The sequence below is a fragment of the Kogia breviceps genome, chromosome 3, assembly GCF_026419965.1.
Source record: "Kogia breviceps isolate mKogBre1 chromosome 3, mKogBre1 haplotype 1, whole genome shotgun sequence".
NCBI lineage: Eukaryota > Metazoa > Chordata > Mammalia > Artiodactyla > Physeteridae > Kogia > Kogia breviceps.
Window position 1 is genome coordinate 8628716 of NC_081312.1, and position 18678 is coordinate 8647393.

Sequence of the window (18678 nt, forward strand, 5' to 3'; positions counted from 1 at the left end):
GAATGTAAAAGAGGTGCTGATTCACTAGGTGTAAGGAATAACAGAGAGGGTTATTCCTCTTTACCATGAGCCCCAGGTTTCTAGCATGGATCGATGGATGTGGAGCATCCATGTGGGGCAGCTCCCTTCCCACAGACCGATCGCTCCTTAGCACACGGGTGGACCCTAAAGGACCATTAGGAGCCCAGGGCTGTGATGCAGCTCTGCTCATAGGAGAACTTCAGACCATACACATCCGCTGATGAATGAATGGTACACATTCCAAAGCCCAGCCTCCTTTTTTAAAAAAAATAAATTTATTTATTATTTATTTTTGGTTGCTTTGGGTCTTGCTGTGCGTGGGCTTTCCCTAGTTGCAGCGAGCGGGGGCTACTCTTCGTTGAGGTGCCCGGGCTTCTCACTGTGGTGGCTTCTTGTGTTGCGGAGCACGGGCTCTAGGTGTGCGGGCTTCAGTAGGTGTGGCATGTGAGCTCAGTAGTTGTGGCTCGCGGGCTTAGTAGCTCCGTGGCATGTGGGATCTTCCCGGACCGAGGCTCAAACCCATGTCCTCTGCATTGGCAGGTGGATTCTTAACCGCTGTGCCATCAGGGAAGCCCCTAGCCTCCTTTTGTGTTACCCCACTCAGAATATGCATATGGTTTAACTTCATGCTAATACTAAATGGTTCCTACTTCGTTGTAATGCGAAATGGTTCCTATTTCTTATTTCCTCTGTTTTCTTTCTCCAGCTAGAAGTGAGTATGTTTATTTGGGCAGAGGGGTGTGCGTAGCAGAAAACAAAGCCTGGGCTGGGGGAGAAATCTTCTGTGACTCTTTTTTTTTTTTTAACTCCAGAGCTGGATTGGGCGGTATTTATGGGCTCTTTGGCATCTGGGGGGCCAGATCCAATCCTGCTGGTCCCCCAGGTTCTATCCTCTCCAGAGAGAGCCCGCTAACAAATCACCCATTTACTGATCGAGTGAGTGCTTCCAGGGCGCTGCCGACATCGCACGTCCCGAACTCCATTGCTACTGGGCGTCCCTCCCTGCCTTGACTCTGAGGGCTTGATGTTGGCGACCGGGTGGTGCGTTCCCCGTTATCTCCACGTGCGCCGGCCACAGAAGGCAGATTATCAACCGTGTAGAAGAAGAGGAAACGAATTCCCCCTGGAGGACCTCGGGCTCGGGGCTAGGGCTGTCTCTTAAGCTTCTGGCCAAGGATGCTGGTCCAGCTTCCTCCAGCCTGACACCTGGTATGGGCCCCGTCCGTCCCTGCCCACCCCGCCCCTCGGCACAACGACCCGCCCCTGCCCCGCCCACAGGAGGCAGAGCCGCGGACCCCTCTGCAGTTGCTTCTTTGGGCAAATGATCTACGGGTTGGGGAGGGCGTTCTCCCACCTCCACTTAAAGGGCGACCTTCCCTGAAAATGCTTGTGTGTGTGTGTGCGTGTGCGTGTGCGTGTGTGTGTGTGTGTGTGTGTGTGTGCGCGCGCGCGCACGTTGATGGAAAGGACAGCTGGTGGAAGGGAGCTAACATATTGAGCACCTAGTATGTGTCACCACCGTGAGCTACCGACTCGCCTCTACGGACCTTTTGCTGAACCTGTGTCTTTCTCCTTATAATAAATTCATTCCTGTTCTGTGGGTGTAATAATGCCTCACGTTTACGTAGCACCTTCATTTGTCAAAGTACTTTTACGCCTGTTAGCTCCTTTAATCCCCCAAGAGCCTCGTGTTACAGAGGAGGAAACTGAGGCAGGGACACAGCCACGTGCAATTAGTTCTAGGCTGAGCTGGGGCGGCCTCTCCTCACCCCTCCGTTCTGCCCCGCCCACAGTGCCTTGCTTGACCGTGTCTAAAACAGGCTTCTGGTGGCTGCAGGTGCTGACTTATCCCCACATGAGGCTGCAAGTTCCTTCAAGACCGAGACGGTACTTTCTCTTTCTTCTCTTACCCACAGTGCTCAAGGCTGCATATACAGCAAGTGCTGCATAAGTGCTTATTGGGTTCTTCTTTGGCACAGACCACCTGTCTTTCCATGAGGGAAATGAAAGAATACTGGTCTCCGGGTTCACACCACGGATCTCTCGGAGTTTAACCTTCATTCACCTGAGAAATCGTCCTCCAAGGTCCTAGCTGAGCGGATTAAAGAAACTCAGGGCAAAACTTCAGCTGAGCCCTGCGCGGGCACGCAGCAGCTGCACCAAAGCTGGGTGGCATGTCTGGAGATCTGAGCTGTCGTGCTGGGGCAAGGTGGGACACCACGTGGGAGGGAAGCTCCGTCACTCCTGTCCCTGCCCCCAGGCTCCCTCCACTCCTGGAAAGCAGCACTCTGGTCTAGGGGTGGCAGCAAATAAGAACCATAATACTCTTGTGTTTCTGGAGCCCTTGGCTGTGTACCAGATCACTCCAACCTCACAGCCTTGTTATCTGCAACTTGAGCCGGGGAGGAATTTACTGGAGACACCGACTCACTGCCCAAGGTCACACTTGGGATTCCTTCCATTCCTCCCAGGGCACATCCTGAGAACCACTGTCCAACAACCGTCACCCACGTTAGTAGCCCTGGTGACATCTGCTCACTGGCTGCTCCCCACCCACTACGACAGTTTGTGAATCTGGCGTTCCACTGAGATGGAGGTCCGCAGCGTGCCCATGGAGTTCTCCGTCGGGCTGGGCTCCGACCCGCAGCCCCCTTGCCGGCACAGCCGCCCGTACACCTCCCGCGACTTCTTACGGAAGCTCTTGCCCACGATCACGTACACCAGCGGGTTGAGGCAGCTGTTGCTATAGGCCACGTAGGACGCGATCTGCGTGAAGATGTCGACCCAGCAGCCGGAGAGGATGTCGAGGCGTTGCAGCGTGTCCAGGAAGGTGCTGATCTGGAAGGGCAGCCAGCAGACGATGAACAGTAGCAGCACGGCCAGGACCAGCACGGTGGCTTTCCTCTCCGTCTGGATCTCCTTGAACTTCTGCATCTTGTTGTTGCGCAGCACGTGCATGATCTGCACGGTGCAGAAGGCGATGGCGCTCAGGGGAAGCAGGAAGCCCACGGAGTTCAGGAGGCTGTTGGTGAAGACCTCCCAGCTGCGGGACGGGTAGACGATGACGCAGGCGGTGACGTTGTGGCCCTCGGCCCTGTACTCCTGCATGGTCCGGAAGGCCAGCATGGGCAAGCTCAGGAAGAGCGTGCAGCCCCAGATCACCACGCTGTAGAGCCTGGCCCAGCGCACCCTGCGCGTCCGGCCCGCGGACATGGTCTTCACCAGGGCCAGGTAGCGGTCAATGCTCACCAGCATGAGGAAGCAGATGCTGCTGTAGAGATTCATGTAGAGCACGGTGTTCACCACGCGGCACAGGACTTCCCCAAAGAGCCAGTCGAAGTTGTGGGCGATGGTGATGGCCCAGAAGGGCAGCCCGCAGGCCAAGAGCAGGTCAGCCGCGGCCAGGTTGCCCAGGTAGACCTCCGCCACCGTGCAGCTGCTCTTGTGCAGGCAGAAGACGCTGAGGACGAAGACGTTCTCGAGAGCTGCCAGTACGAAGAGGACCCAGAGGAAGGGGGACTGGATGGTGTTCAGCCAGCTCGACCAGTCGGAGTGGACGCAGCCGCTGCCCTGGGGAGGGGTCCCGTTGAGAGCAGGTTCAAGGACTTGCGAGGTGACGTTGAACATTTTGTGGCTGCAAGAAAGTGGAAAAGAGGCAGTTACACCTCCAGGTCACAAGAGGAAGGAGAAACAACTGATGCGGAAGGAGAGGGGGATGCTTCCAGAAGGCAAAGTCAGGGGTGAAACTCAGGCCCTTTCTGTGCGGTGATCAGAGGAAGTTCGGGCACACCTGTGTCCCCAGGGTCCTAGAAAGGCGCCTCTGCTCCTTGGCCTTAAACTGAGAGCTCCTGTTCTTCACCTCCAGGCTCCACTGGGATGTGTACTTGACCAGCATCCGTCACCCAGACTAACAAACATGAGTGTTAGACCCTGGACCTCCTCGAAGCTTCCATGATGGGAGGATACACAGCACATTCCTTCCTTATCACAGGGCCATCCCCCCCGCCCCCCGAGGGTGCTGGTCTCTTTCAGCCTCTTGTGGCCTGGCCACGGGTGAGCAATTTATTAGGAGAGAAAAGTGATATCATGTCAGACAGGGAGATTCCACCCTGGCTCAGAGACCACAGTCCATTTGCCCACTTCCTGTCTCCTCTGGCAGAGGGCAGCCTCATGCGTCTGTACGTTCCATCAGTGTAGCATGGATGACGAGCAGAGGTTGCTTGATGAAAAGGGAGGGGGAGGGGCTTTGGAGCCAGACAGTCCTCTGGGTTCAGTCCTGGCTCATTCATTAGCTGTGTGACCTTGGGTGAGTTAATTAACCTCTCTGAACCTTAATGTTCTACTGTGTAAAATGGGAATAACAAAATCTTCTCAGGGTTGTGGTGGGGACCCGAGACAAGGTGCAGAAAGCCCCAAGCACTGCACTTGATTCAATAAACATGAATAATTACCTGTTTTTTGCGAACTTATTGAAACAACCCGTGTCAAACTCCAGCACCACTGTTGGCAGATTCTTGCTCTTATATTGGTGATTTCATCATTAACTCACTGGCTCCTCTTTCACTCTGAGACTCAGAGCAGCAGTGAGACTCAGACCAGGGGGCAGTTCACTTTCTGGAAGTTCCTCTCCGACTTCAGCAAAGAGGCATGGGGTTTTGGTAGACATTGGCTCCAACCCTAGCTGTGTTGTCTTGGGTAAATTGCTTGACCTTTCTGAGCTTCCACCTTATTGTCATAGAGTCTTGCTCTCTCCCTGGGTTGCCTTGCACGGCTCTTGCGAGGTTTAAATCGAAGAGTAGGTATGAAGACACATTGAAAAACTAAAAGCACAATGCAAAGGGCAGGACGAGTTGGGCACTTTCCTAGTGCTCCGTGGGGTGGACGAAGGAAGGTGGAGGTGGAGGGGCTCTTCCTGGGCTATTGATTGTTGGGTAGGCTCGTGGAGGAGGAGCTCAGCAATAGATTATGGGAAAGAATCTGCTGATTGTCTCTGGGATTTCCCAGAAAACACCCTGGAGCAGCTGGCTGGCTTTGAGGGGCCAGACTGGGGACGTGTGACGAACTCATTCATTGACGCAATTTATCTTTAAATGTTTCTTGAGCATCTCCTCTGTGCTGAGCTCCACCTTGGCTCTAGGGTCCCAGAGGGGAGCACCGCACGTGTCCTGCCCTGCCCGAGCTCCCGACACCTGCCGCGACCCAGTGTGCGCGATGAGTGCCGAGGCGTGGGAGGAGGGGCAAGGGACACAGATGTGGGGGGAGGAGGCTGGAGGTAACTCTGGAGCTGGGTCTCAGAGGACGAAGAGCATGTGAACAGGGGCCGAGAAGGAGGGAGGGCAGATGAGGCAGGAGAAGCTTAAGCAGAGGCACAGAAGCGGGGCAGCCGCTGGAGTGGGCTGGCAGGTGGACTAGATGTTGGACGGGGAGGTGGGAAGTGGCAAGTGATGGGGCTGAAAAAGGGGAGGAGGACAGTCTTCAGTGGGTGCTGAGAAAGTGAGGCTTCGTCCCGATCGGAAATACGCTCTGGGAAGGCCCTCCTAGCGGAGGGTGGTTTTAATACGTCCGCAGATTCTTCGATGCTGCTCCGTTCACAGGGTGGAGTCTAATTCCTCTTCCAGTGAATGTGGCCAGACTTAGTGACTTGCTTCCCACCCCTGGCGGCAGTGACGGTGTGTGACATCCGAGACTCAGGCATAAGAGGCTCTGCGGCTTCCTCCTTGGCCTCCTGGGTCGCTTACTGGAGGGGAGGCCAGCCGCCATGCTGTGAGGACCCTCAAGCAGCCGCACGGAGAGGCTCCGTGGAGAGGAACCGACTTGCCACCTTTGCTGGTGGATCCTCTGGCCCCAGTGAAGCCTTTGGTTAGATTCTGTTCCCTCAGCCTGTGAGTGTTCCAGCCGAGGCCCCGGACAACACAGAACAGAGACGAGCCATCCCCACTGGACCCTGAGTTCCTGACCCATGGAAACTGGCAGGCTTCTCTGCAGAGCCTCTGAAAGTGAGACCTCCCCTACACGGTCCCCTTGGTCCGGGCTTTGGCCCGATTTCTGCAGGTACAAAAAGCTTGTTTCCGGGCTTCCCTGGTGGCGCAGTGGTTGAGAATCCGCCTGCCGATGCAGGAGACACAGGTTCGTGCCCCGGTCCGGGAAGATCCCACGTGCCGCGGAGCAGCTGGGCCCGTGAGCCGTGGCCGCTGAGCCTGTGCGTCCGGAGCCCGTGCTCCGCAACGGGAGAGGCCACAGCAGTGAGAGGCCCGCGTACCACAAAAAAAAAAAAAAAAAAAAGCTTGTTTCCTTAGGGCCCCAGACCTGGGGCGCTGCCTCCCATGCTCCAGCTCCCTAGACGCTCAAGTGTCACGCCACATGCTGCTTGTTAATTTCCCGCACAAGGCAGTCCCTGGCCAACGGGGTGGCACCTGGCCCACACCTGGCTCTGAGAGGCCACAGAGCCATTAGAAGGTGGCCTGGGGAGTGCTCGACTGGGAGTTATGGGGCCCGTGTGCCATGGCCCCAGCTGAGATGGCCATCTGGTCACGTCCATAGTAGGTCACACCTGACACAGGACCTAGAGGCCCGGCTGGGCCCAGCTCCCCTTCGTCTTCCTAACGCCGCCCCCCTCAGGACTGACTCTCCCTCTCCTCTGCTTCCACTCGGGATCAATTCCCCCCACACTGTCTTTAGTGTTCAGACCTTCCCCAGAGGTCAGCCTTGCGTTAGAGACGTCCCGTCTCCATCGGAGACAGGCCACATCTCTGTCTGGTTTCTTGTGTTGACTTCAGAATTTCAATCTCTTTCTTTTCACGTTCAGCTGGGGTCATTCACACGTGACCCCCTGTAATGTGTGCTTCTCCTCCGGCACACCCCTCCCTCAAGCAGAACAATCCACCCCCTAGCCACTTCAGCCTCACTGGCCCTGGAGAACTTTTGTCTTTGGGTTTAACGTTGCCTGTTGCTTCAAGTGTTGTCCCGGAGAGGAGGGGCGTGCCCTCCTAGGTGTCGTCCCCTCCCCTCGGCCCCATAGATAGTAAATCGAGGAGTCCCTTTGACTCAACTGAAAGAGGCAGTGGTCGGCATGGCGTCCTCGTGAACAGATTGGATCATTGCTCTCTTCCAGGCAGAGAACACTTGGACTCAGAGGCGGACGTGAGTAACGGCCTGCCCCGGCTGACTGGAGGAGAAAAGACAGTTAGGTGGTGGGACCGGGGACCATAAAACACATGCATTCTCCACTAGGGAAGAGAAATGGAGGCCTTCACGTAACAAATATTTATTAAGCATCCATCACACACTGGGTGCCAGGGCATAATGTGAGAACAGGCACAGCGTCTGTCCTCTGGGGGCTTATGGTCTCATGGAGAAACCAGACATGACTTCAGTCACTAAGTTACTGAAAACTGACATAAATCCTATGAAATAAAATGTAAGGTCCCATGACAGCATGGAATGTGGGGTTCTAAACCAGCCACGGGCAGGGGCTGAGTGGATATTTATTATGAGACCCGAGGGTGAGCAGGAGTAAGCTGGGTGAAAGGATGGTGGTGGAGGATGTCTGGGCAGAAGTAGCAGCAGGTGCAAAGGCCCTGGGGCAGGAAGACGCTGGGTGCGGATGTGTATTAGGCCCTGGTGGCTGGATTGTGGGGGGGGGGGGCCAGGGGCAGTTGCTGCCCGTTTTTCTAGGCATGGGATGATGGAGACTGTAGAGGATCAATTCCAGAGGTGTTTAGGGAGGAACACTGACATGTCTGGAGCAAAACTGGACACGGAGAGGTTGGAAATGAGGGTAAGGAAGGGATAAAGGGTGCTGCCACCCCCATCCCGGTGCTGCTATGACAGGGATGAATGGGAAGGGCTAACTTGGAGAGACAGGATCATGTGTTTAGACTTGAACCTGTTAAGTCTGAAGTGCTTAGAGACCTGCACGTGGGTCTGGAGCTCAGGGGAGGGGGCTGGGCTGGAGGACAGGCTCACCCTGATGCAATGGAGATGAATTAGACCCAGGATCTCCAGGGCCTTCGAGCCTAATAGACAAATACAGAGGAGTGTTTCCAATCCACAGCTGTGGTCAGTGCTGCAACGTGCTCTCAAGTTCTGAGTTGGGTCCTCACCTGAGCCCCGGGGAAAAGTGACGGCCTTTCTGCCCTGTGGGGCTTGCACTGACGCAACCTCCCTCTCCCTCTTCAAGTTCAACTGCACTCTCATCCAGGGAGGTAGGCATTGGCTGTACACTTGCCTTGCAGAGGAAGAAACGAGGTGCAGAGAGGTGGGGTGACTTATCCAAGGGCTGCCATTGTTGGCAAGAGGTAGAGGCGGGACTTCAACCCTTCTGGTGCCAGACCTGGAGCTCGGACCAGTATCCCACGTGACCTCTGGCTGCTGTCTGGGACGGGTGTGAAAAGCTGGGCGCATGCATGCGTGTGTGTGTGCGTGTGTTCAGCCACGGATCTGCCCTGCCCTAGGTTTCAGCAGCTTCTCAGGCAGAGGAGTCTGTGCAGACCCCGCGCACCTGGCTTCCAGAAGCCCAGCTCTCCCAGTGCAGTTGTGGGGAGGTGGAGATCAATTAGCAGACAATTCTGGAAATTTGAACACATTAGGAAAAAAAAAGACTGCGTTGGTAAGCAGCAAATAAAGCCAAAGATCTTCAGTTAACACCCAGAAAAGGTCTCCCCAAACCCCCAAGCTGAGCTGAGGTCAGGATTTAGAACTTGCAAGAGATGCAATGCACAGCAGCAAGTCCTTTTGATTTTTCGAGGAGCGGGGTTAGGGGAAGGGAAGAAGGACCTAGCAGAATGCTTTTCTGAGGGGCCCTGCTGGGCCCATGGAAAGAAAGTTCAACTAGGGGTCAGAGGTCATGTATTCAGATCATTCACTCCTCGACAGCAATTATTGGGTGTTTTTCTGGTGCTGGAGATTTGGTGGGGAAGAGTGAAGCCGAGCTTCCCCTGCCCCCACGGGGCTCTCTGTCCAGTCCAGGGACCTCAGCCTGCCTGCTCAAGTTACCATTTCCACCAAGACAGTGACAGCCGCACAGCTAAGCCAGGGTCTACCAGCTCGGTCACCCCGGGGGGAGGTGGCAGCCCTCGCTCACTGCCCTCTGTCATGGGTCTGCACGGCCAGGTGTCCCCAGATCGGGCAGGATCGGCCCAACTGGCCCCTAATGGTTCGCTAATGACTGTCAACATTGCTCTCCTGTTCAAAACAAAGTTGAGGGCTTTTCTCTTTCAGGTGTCCAGAGAGCAGGCAGTTTGAGGACCAGGGAGAAGGTAGGAGTCTGAGGCGCCTCTAGTTTCTGTGCACCTGCTTTGGATGCTTCGCGTGTGGGAGCATCCATCAGCCCCTGCTTCTCCCCAGACCTGTCCCCGGAGTGCAGGGACCACTCCCTGGGGGTGAGATGGCTGCCGTCTGGCTTCCCATGGGTTTCGGCCCCTGGGGGCACCAGCAGGAGGCCGAGGCAGGGAGGAGACTAAGGATGCAGTGCGGCTCCCAGCTCCCTCCTTTGGGGGCCTCCAGGGGCTGGCTGGGCCTGGCCCGATCCACAGCTCCTATGGGGGCCCTTTCCAGCTGGCTGTCCAGGGATGCTGATAAGTGCCACCTCCTCTTGCTGCTCAGGCCTCAGGCCCGGAGGGAGGGAGGGAGGGACGGGTGGGTCGCCTGCCCAGGCCTCTGCCTCTAGCTCTGAGGCCCTGGCAGTGTCCCCACGCGCTGCCTACAGGCAGAAAATGGACCCTCTGTTCAAATTCTCTTCCGCTAGCCAGTGTTAGCTGGTTTGAACGTGCCCTCTCTTTCCCACTGGACCCTGACTAATATATCTTGGGATTAGAATCTCAGATGTCAGAGAACTGTTTAAGGGACTGCTGGGGGGAGGGCGCGGGCGTGGTGTGGTGGGCGTATCGGCGCTGAGGTTGGTGGCGATCAGGTGTGCGGTACTCTGGGTGTTATTTGAAGGAGTCCCTTTAGCCCCCTGGGCCTCGATGTCCTCATCGACACAGCTGGGGTGGGAGCGGGAGTAGGGCGGGGGGATGGACCCATGCCGCCTTCCGCCTACTCCGAGCCTCGTGTCTGGGTCGGGGCGCTGAGCCGATGACTCCGCAGCTGGGCTTTCCCCTTGTTTTTCAAACTGATGCTTTAGAAGAAACATCCAGCGTTCTCCCTCAGAAATTGGTCCAAGACTTCCTTTAAAAGTATTTCCTTCGGTTGAATCACATAAACACTGGCTCTTGGTACTGCGGAGAGTATTTCTATTTTAGTCTCAGAGGGAGTCTAGTTTGTTTCCCCAAGAATCCATGTCTGAGGGCTCTGCGGCTGTGGCCACCCCAGGACACACAGCGTCACTTTCTCAAGGGCCAGGATTTGCCTTGTATGGAGCCCCTGATCCTGTAGCCAACTCGTGCCCCGTGTTTTGTGGCGGTGTGTTGGAGATAGGAGGTATTTCCCAAAGCGAGGGTTGTGGACTGGATGGTAAATAACCTCGAATCGTTGAGCCACTCCTCTGGGTTAGCCCTGGAGAAAGGGTCTTCAGCACCTCTCTGGTGTTTATAACCCACCTTTCAACAAAGACAGCAGGCCCAGCGCCTGGGCTGGCCCCCAAATCTAGCCAGACTTTAACCGGATTGTTTATGGTCCATTGTATTTATTTTTACAGGCTTTTTTTTTTTGGTGACAGATGGTACTCATTTTCCATGTAAGTTGGTGATATGGAGTTACCAGTTCAGAAGTGAGTCGCTGTTAAAGAAGTAGCTGTACAGGTGACATAGATGTCAGAGCCTGGGCGTGGAATGACCGAATGAGGAAATACAGCCTGAGGAGTCTAGCTGGAAACTCACATCGCAAACGGGGAACCCAGCCCCGCGGTCAGGCTTACGGGCTCTGGAGCCAGACCTGGAATTGGGTCCCCCTCTATCGGGTCATTATTTAACCTCAGGGAACTAGATCCCACGTGCTGCAACTAAGAGTTCGCATGCCACAACTAAGGAGCCTGCCTGCTGCAACGAAGACCCCGTGTGGCCAAATAAATATTTTAAAAAGTAAAAATACTAGAATCTCTCAGAGTTCTATCCCCAAGCAGCTCTTTTTACATCCACACTCAACCAGCTTTTCATCTCCTGTGGTTTTACGTAGAATATTGCATCAAGGGGATTCTTCCATGTTCTTCCATTGTTGTCATAAGGATGCCTTTAAAAGAATGCCTTGTATTGGTTTATTGTTGTTTACGAAACCATTCCTCGATTCCGATCCCTTCGTATGTAATGTATTTCCATGGGGCTCCATCAGGATGATCCCAAGGTCCCACCACCTCTGCCTTTGCTGGGGCTGCCCCTTCTGCCTGCGTGCCCTTCTCAGCCCTCTGCCTGAAGATGATGCCAGCTGAGTCGCCACCCCTTCCACGGAACCTCCTCCTTAAGTGCCCTACGATGGCTGGTTTTATGTGTCAACATGTCTAGGCTACAGCCCACAGTTATTCGATCTAATACTGGTCTAGGTGTTGCTGTAAAGGCATTTTGTAGGTGTTATTGAAGTCCCTCATCAGACTGTAAGTAAGGGAGATTATCCTCCAGTGTCTGGGTGGGCCTGACTTAATCAGTTGAAAGGCCTTAAGAGCGGAACGGAGGTTTCCCAGAAGAAGACATTCCACTTGGGAGCAGCAGCTTCCGTGCACGTCCAAGAGTTCTGGTCTGCCCCTCCCGATCCCCTTACCGATGGATTCTGGACCTGCCTAGCCAGCCCTGCAGTTAAGTAATCCAGTTCCTCCCTGCAATGAATCTGTTAATACATTTCTCCCACTGGCTCTTTTTCTCTGTTGAACGCCCTCGAGCAGTGGAGTTCTCTTCCTCCTCTTCCCCCTCCTCCTTCTCCGTGACATGCATTTGGGGCAGGTCTATCAGAGATGCTTATGTTGCTTCTTCTTTTCTCTGTTCCATGCCCGATGCCTATGAGGTACTCAATAAATGATCACTGACTGACCTGACAGAGGGCAGGGAGATCCTTGCTTTCCTGTTTCTCCCCAGCAGACACATCTGCAGGGTAGAGGCAAAAGGAAATGGAAGACCTTACTGTGTGCCCTTCCTGCTACATCCTCAAGACTGTACTGTGTGGTTGATACATCATTATTCCCATATAGCAGACGAGAAGGCAGAGGTTTAGCTAAGTAACCTGAGATAGTTCAAGCTCACAAAGCTAGCCAGAGGCAGGGCCAGGAGTCCAACCCAGGTCTGTCTGAGTCCAAACCCCGAGGCATTTTTCTTGCATCAGAAAGCCTCTCCCCCTCGTCGAAGTTCCTGGCGCGAGGTACCCCCTCGGAATAGTTGAGGGATTAAGTGGGCTTGCAGGCTTGGCCGTGCCTGGCCTGGAGGGGGACAGGAATGAAGTCACAGTGACTTCATTCCTCAAGGGAAGAAGTTTTGTGCAGGCAGCTGCAGGCGGGCAGCTCAGACGAGCGCTCAGCTGGCCATGTGGAGGTGGCAGGGGAGTCACACAGGGCTAAAAGTTGGCAGCCCGTGGGACTCGGTCCTTGGGACCTTTTGGTAATGTGGGTTTTGGAGGCAGGAAAGCTCAGTGTCTCAATCTCGCTAGTCACTTGTGGTTTGGACCTTGATTGGAACTGCAGAGGTCAAGACACAGTGTGTGTGTGTGTGTGTGTGTGTGTGTATGTGTGTAAGAGCATGGGTTGGGTGCCCCGAGATGTCCCTAAGGGGTTGGAAAGACAAGGGACCTGGGGTTTCATGACTGAGATACAACCAGCTCAGAATCCCAATTCCAACACTTACTAGCTGTGTATAACCTTGGACAAGTAGCCCAACCCCTCAGGGCCTCAGCTTCTTCATCTGTCAAATGGGAAGCTAAGAGCACCCACTTTGTGGGGTTGCTGTGAGGATAGGAAGGTTAATGAAAATAAAGTGCTTAGAACAATGCCTGACACACTTTAAATGCTCTCTATATGTCAGGGTTTCCTTCCTCTCTGCTCTGTATTAGGTTTCTGCAAACAATTTTATTGGAAAAAAAAGTTCTACTTAAAAAGAAAATGTTCAGTCTACCTCCAACCCCTCATGACAAAGGGGGAAACTGAAGCTCAGAGAGGTGAGGAGATGCCTAAAGCCACATAGCAAGTAAATGCCAGCCTGCAGAAACAGCCACGGCCCGGCCTGTCTCCTCCTGGAGTGGCCTTTTAAGGGTCTCTTCCAGGCCAGAGGTGACCAGGGATTGGGACACACTCACAGGTCTGGGGCCACTAGGGACAGAGCCCAAGTGGCCGTCTTAATGGAAGCATGGGTTCCTATATCCAGCATATTCCTCCTTCCTTCTCCTGCTCCGGAAACCCTTCCTGGGTCAACGTGACAGGATCCTGGAATATTAGGGTGGGAAGGGCTCTTGGACACTATTTCATCAGGCCCCTGTTATATAAGTGGACACGGAGGCCCAGAGATGGACATTATCCCAGGACACACAGCCAGTTAGTGGCAGAGCTCAACCTTGAACCCAGGTCCTGGAATTATGGTATCTAAGCTCCCTGTGTTTTGTTTGTTTGTTTTTGTGGGTTGTTTTTTTTTTTTTTTTTATCATCCTACAGCTGCTCCCATCCCATGTAGAGACAGGGCTGTGTGCTAATGTCTAATTGTGAACATGTTCAAAAACCCAAGCTCATAACCACAGCCCATGCAAAGGGATGGTGAGGGCATACACCAAAACATTACGAGCTGCTGCCTTTGTGTGATTAGAAAGATGTTCTGGGAGAAAATATGTGCAAAACGATGTGACCGACAGGGCTTAATCTCCAAAATGTACAAACAGCTCATACAACTCAATAACAAACAACTCAATCCAAAAATGGGCAGAAGACCTAAATACACATTTCTTTAAAGAAGACCTACAGATGGCCAATAGGCACGTGAAAAGATGCTCAACATCACTGATCATTAGAGAAATGCAAATCAAAACTACAGTGAGGTATCACCTCACACAGTCGGAATGACCGTCATCGAAAAGACTACACATAGGGCTTCCCTGGTGGCGCAGCGGTTGAGAATCCGCCTGCCGATGCAGGAGACACGGGTTCGTGCCCTGGTCCGGGAAGATCCCACATGCCGCGGAGCAACTAAGCCCGTGAGCCATGGCCACTAGGCCTGCGCGTCCGGAGCCTGTGCTCCGCAATGGGACAGGCCACAACAGTGAGAGGCCCGCATACCGCAAAAAAAAAAAAAAAAAAAAAAAAAAAAAAGAAAAGACTACACATAATCCACGCTGGAGAAGATGTGGAGAAAAGGGAGCCCTCCTACACCGTTGGTGGGAATGTAAGTTGGTGCAGCCACTGTGGACCACAGTATGGAGTTTCCTTAAAAAACTAGAAATAGAGTTACCATATGATCCAGCAATCCCACTTCTGGGCATATATCCGGAGAAAATTCTAATCCAAAAAGACAGATGCACCCCAACGTTCACTGCAGCACTATTTACAATAGCCAGGACATGGAAGCAACCTAGATGTTCATTGACAGATGAATGGATAAAGAAGATGTGGTATATATATATATATATATATATATATATATATATATATATATATATACACAATTGAATATTAGCCATCAAAAAGAATGAAATAATGCCATTTGCAGCAAAATGGACGGACCTAGAGATTATCATACTAAGTGAAGTCAGAGAAAGACAAATATCATACGATATCACCTTTATGTGGAATCTAAAAAATTATACAAATGAACTTATTTACAAAACAGAAACAGATTCACAGACATAGAAAACAAACTTCATGGTTACCAAAGGGGAAAGGGGAGAGGGATAAATTAGGAGTTTGGGATTAACAGATACACACCACTATATATAAAATAGATAAACAAGGTCCTGTTGTATAGCACAGATATTCAATATCTTATAATAAACTATAATGGAAAATAATCTGAAAAAGAATATACGTATATATATATATATATATATAACTGAATCACTTTGTTGTACACCAGAAACTAGCACAATACTGTAAATCAACTCAACTCCAATTAAAAACGTTTTTAAAGAATGATGGTCTCTTCCCACTTTCCTGTATGTTCTGGGGTTTCTGTTACAAGCATGTAAATAATTTATAATGGGAAGAAATAGAAATCTTTGCAAGAGGGTAAAGCAAAAAACATTTAGGGTCCAGCGGGAGTGTGTTTTCCAGAAAAGCCTTTGCTCAGGAACGGCTTGGACTTGGTGAGCTGAAGATGCTCATTTCCCCGTTGACACTCCAGCTCCTTGAATGTCCTGGTGGCCCCAGGGGTGGCCCTGGCCCTGCTGGGGCAGCAGGAGAGGGTGGCTGACCTGGGGCTTCGGCCACATGCAAGTGTGTGCCATGACCTGTCTCCCCATCCAGCCCGGTTTATAAAACATGGGGGAGGAAAACACCGTGGAGTCTCTGAGCCAACCACAGAGAAAAAACTCCTTTGTAGCATGAAGGGATTTGGGTCCTGCCTAAGATGCGTGCAGAAGGAGTGGTGAACACCAAATTTGAGGCAGGTGGAGTTTTATCCCTTCCTGCACAGGGTCCCCACAAGATGCCCTTGGCTCCTAAGGGACCGGTACCTGTTCAATTCCCAGGAGTGGCCTTCCTGCCCAGTCATTCAGTCAGTCAGTCAACAAACTCTATTCCCCAGTGTTTGCCATGCTCAGTGTGAGATATCATGGGAAGGGCACAGGCACGGTGGGCAGGACAAAAAGAATTTGGACACAAGCCACAACCTAGTGCCATCCTTCAAGGACCATCTCCAACGTCACCTCCTTTGAGAAGCCTTCCTTGACCTCTCAGCCAGCAGAGATCTCTCCCTTGTCTGAGACTCTAGAGCAAAGACATGGAAGGGTGCAAGCCTCTGGGCATCAGAGCCCTGGGTTCTAGTCATGCCTCCATCACTGAGTGCCACGTGTGACCTTGGATAGATGCTTTGACAACGCTGGGACTTCATTGTACTAGAGATTGTACTAGGTGGTTCTGGAGACCTTTGTAGAACCATGTCCCTAGAGGGGAAATGAGCTGCTGTGGGGAAGCAGTGAGCTCCCTATTCTAAGAGGCATGCAAGCAGAGGCAATAGGGTCAGCACACTGAATCTTCAGGGTTCATCTCCTCACTCGTTGGCACCCAAAACCTGTTAAGGAGATGGGCGGGATGAGCCAGTCTTAGTAAGTTCACCTTCACTGGGCGTGGTGAAACAGAGGTGTCCTCCTGCCTCCCTGTCTGGCTCCCTGAAGCCTCCAAGGATCCCAGGTCCTGGGTACTAGCCCCTCCCTGTCAGGCCTGCCCAGGTCAAAGCCACAGTCAAGGCAACTACAATGAGGTACCTACCACCTCACTCTGGTCAGAATGGCCATCATTAAGAAGTCTACAGACAACAAATGCTGGAGGAAGCTTCCTACACTGTTGGTGGGAAGGTAAGTTGGTGAAGCCACTATGGAAAACAGTATGGAGGTTCCTCAAACAACTAAAAATGGAGTTGCCATATGATCCAACAAACCCACTCCTGGGCATGTATCTGGACAAAACTATAATTCAAAAAGATACATACACCCCTGTTTATAGCAGTACTATTTCAATAGCCAAGACATGGAAACAACCTAAAAGTCTGTGGACAGATGAATGGATAGAGAAGATGTGGTACATATAGACAATGGAGTATTACTCAGCCATAAAAAAGGAACAAAATAATGCCATTTGCAGCAACGTGGATGGAGCTAGAGATTATCACAGTAAGTGAAATAAGTCAGAAAAAGAAAAACAAATACCATATGATATTGCTTATATGTGGAATCTAAAATATGACACAAATGAACTTATCTATGAAACAGACACAGACTCACAGACATAGAGAACAGACTTGCGGTTGCCAAGGGGGAGGGGGGTGGGAGATGGAGTGGAAGCTTGGGATTAGCAGATGCAAGCTAGTATATATAGAATGGATAAGCAGCAAGGTCCTACTGAATAGTCAGGGAACTATACTCAGTATTCTGTGATAAATGGAAAAGAATGTGAAATAGAATGGGTATATATGTATAACTGAATCGCTTTGCTGTACAGCAGAAATTAACACAGCATTGTAAATCAACTATACTTCAAACAAAACAAAGCCTTGCCCTAGCCACTTGACTGCTACCCTCTGCCCAATTCCACGGAGGGAGGCTGATCTCCTTGGAATCCAGGGAGTCAACCTTCAGAATTCCAGAGCTCTGGGCTCTGTCAGTGTGATACGTTTTTTAGAAAAGAGTGGGAGAGGTACATATTTCCTAGAGTTGATCTGCAGAGCTTGGAATCCCCCAAGAACGGAGAAGCAGAGAGGAAGGGAAACATTGGGCCCATGTCCCCAGCTCCGGCGTTCACCTCCTGCCCGGACGCAAGAGCCGGGCAAACCTGGGACGTGTCTTGGTTTTTGTCTGGATGGATGACCTGGGGCAGCCGACATAGCCTCTCGGTAAAATGGGCTTAGCTTCCCCTGAAAAGGGTGTTGTGAAGACCGGCAGCAATGTGTGAAGTGCCTGCAACTTTGTTTGCATGTTTCTAAGTACATTATAGAGTAACCTCTGCATGTAGGAACTATTATTATTATCATCCCTATTTTACAGATGGGCAAGCCGAGGTACAGCCTGCACGGTGGAGCTGGGATTTTAAACACAGGTGGTCTAGGCCAGACCCCCAGATTTGATTTTTTATTTTGTTTTTTAGCTTATTATTATGGAAGTTTTGAATATGCACACACGTAGATAGACTAGCATCTTGAAACTCCACGTACCTACCACCCAGCTTCAATAATTGCCAAGTCACGGTCAATCTTGTTTCTTCCATACCAAACCCCACCCCAGCTCTTCTGTATGATTTGAAGCAAATCTCGCACGCCTATCATTAACCTGTAAATCTTTCAGGGTGCATCTCTAAAAGATGAGGACTCTTTTTTTCAAAAAGCATCATCGCATACCCTTTATTCCATCTAAAAGAAATCAACAATCAATCCTTACCAGCATCAACTATCCAGGCAACTATTCCAATTTCCCGTTGTCTCACTCTGATTGCCAAGCAGTAGTCTAAGTGCTTCTCATGAATTAATAAAGGTGATCCACACCTATCTTAAATGGAGGCACTATCACCATCCCCACTTTATAGATGAGAAAACAGAGGCATAGAGAGGTGAAGTGACTTGTGTAGAGTCACACAGCTAGTAACTGGTGGAGCTGGGATTTGACACTGGAACCTCACGACACTGTCTCTATGGTGTGAGGACAGGGGTAAACAAGAGCTGGCACCTGCCCTCAGGTGTCTCCCAGGTGATGGGGAGTATGCCCAGGGGTGGGAGCACAGGAGGATTCCTGGGGAAGATTTGGACCCTGCCCAAGAGCACCAGGTGATCTCAACTGTGCAGCGCTCATGTACAGCTCTGTTTCCTTGGCTTCTCTGCTAGGACGCTTGACACAGCCAAAGCACGACATTGTTGATGGGTGACTCTGGCACCATCCCTCTGGCTGGGTTGAGGAGGCCGGCTAAATCTGGAGGCAGGGAGTCAGAGGCTGTGGCAACCAGGTGGGAGAGGAGATGGTGCCTGAGATGGAGGGGGCATGGAGGGAGGGAGGAAGGTAAGGAGGGAGGGGGAGAGGGAGGGAAGGGGAGATCCAGGGAGAGGGGATGTGGGAGGGGGGATG

At 52.1% G+C, this 18678-nt stretch overlaps 1 protein-coding gene across 1 annotated transcript in view; it reads right to left on the bottom strand.

Moving 5' to 3' along the window:
• Nucleotides 1-315: 315 nt before the first annotated feature.
• Nucleotides 316-18678, bottom strand: part of BDKRB2 (bradykinin receptor B2) — a 37213-nt gene continuing 18850 nt past the window's right edge. Inside the window, exon 2 of the mRNA XM_059056095.2 lies at nucleotides 316-3655. Coding sequence (XP_058912078.1) covers nucleotides 2578-3648 — 1071 coding nt within the window. The 5' untranslated portion in view covers nucleotides 3649-3655 and the 3' untranslated portion in view covers nucleotides 316-2577. The remainder of the gene's footprint in view (nucleotides 3656-18678) is intronic.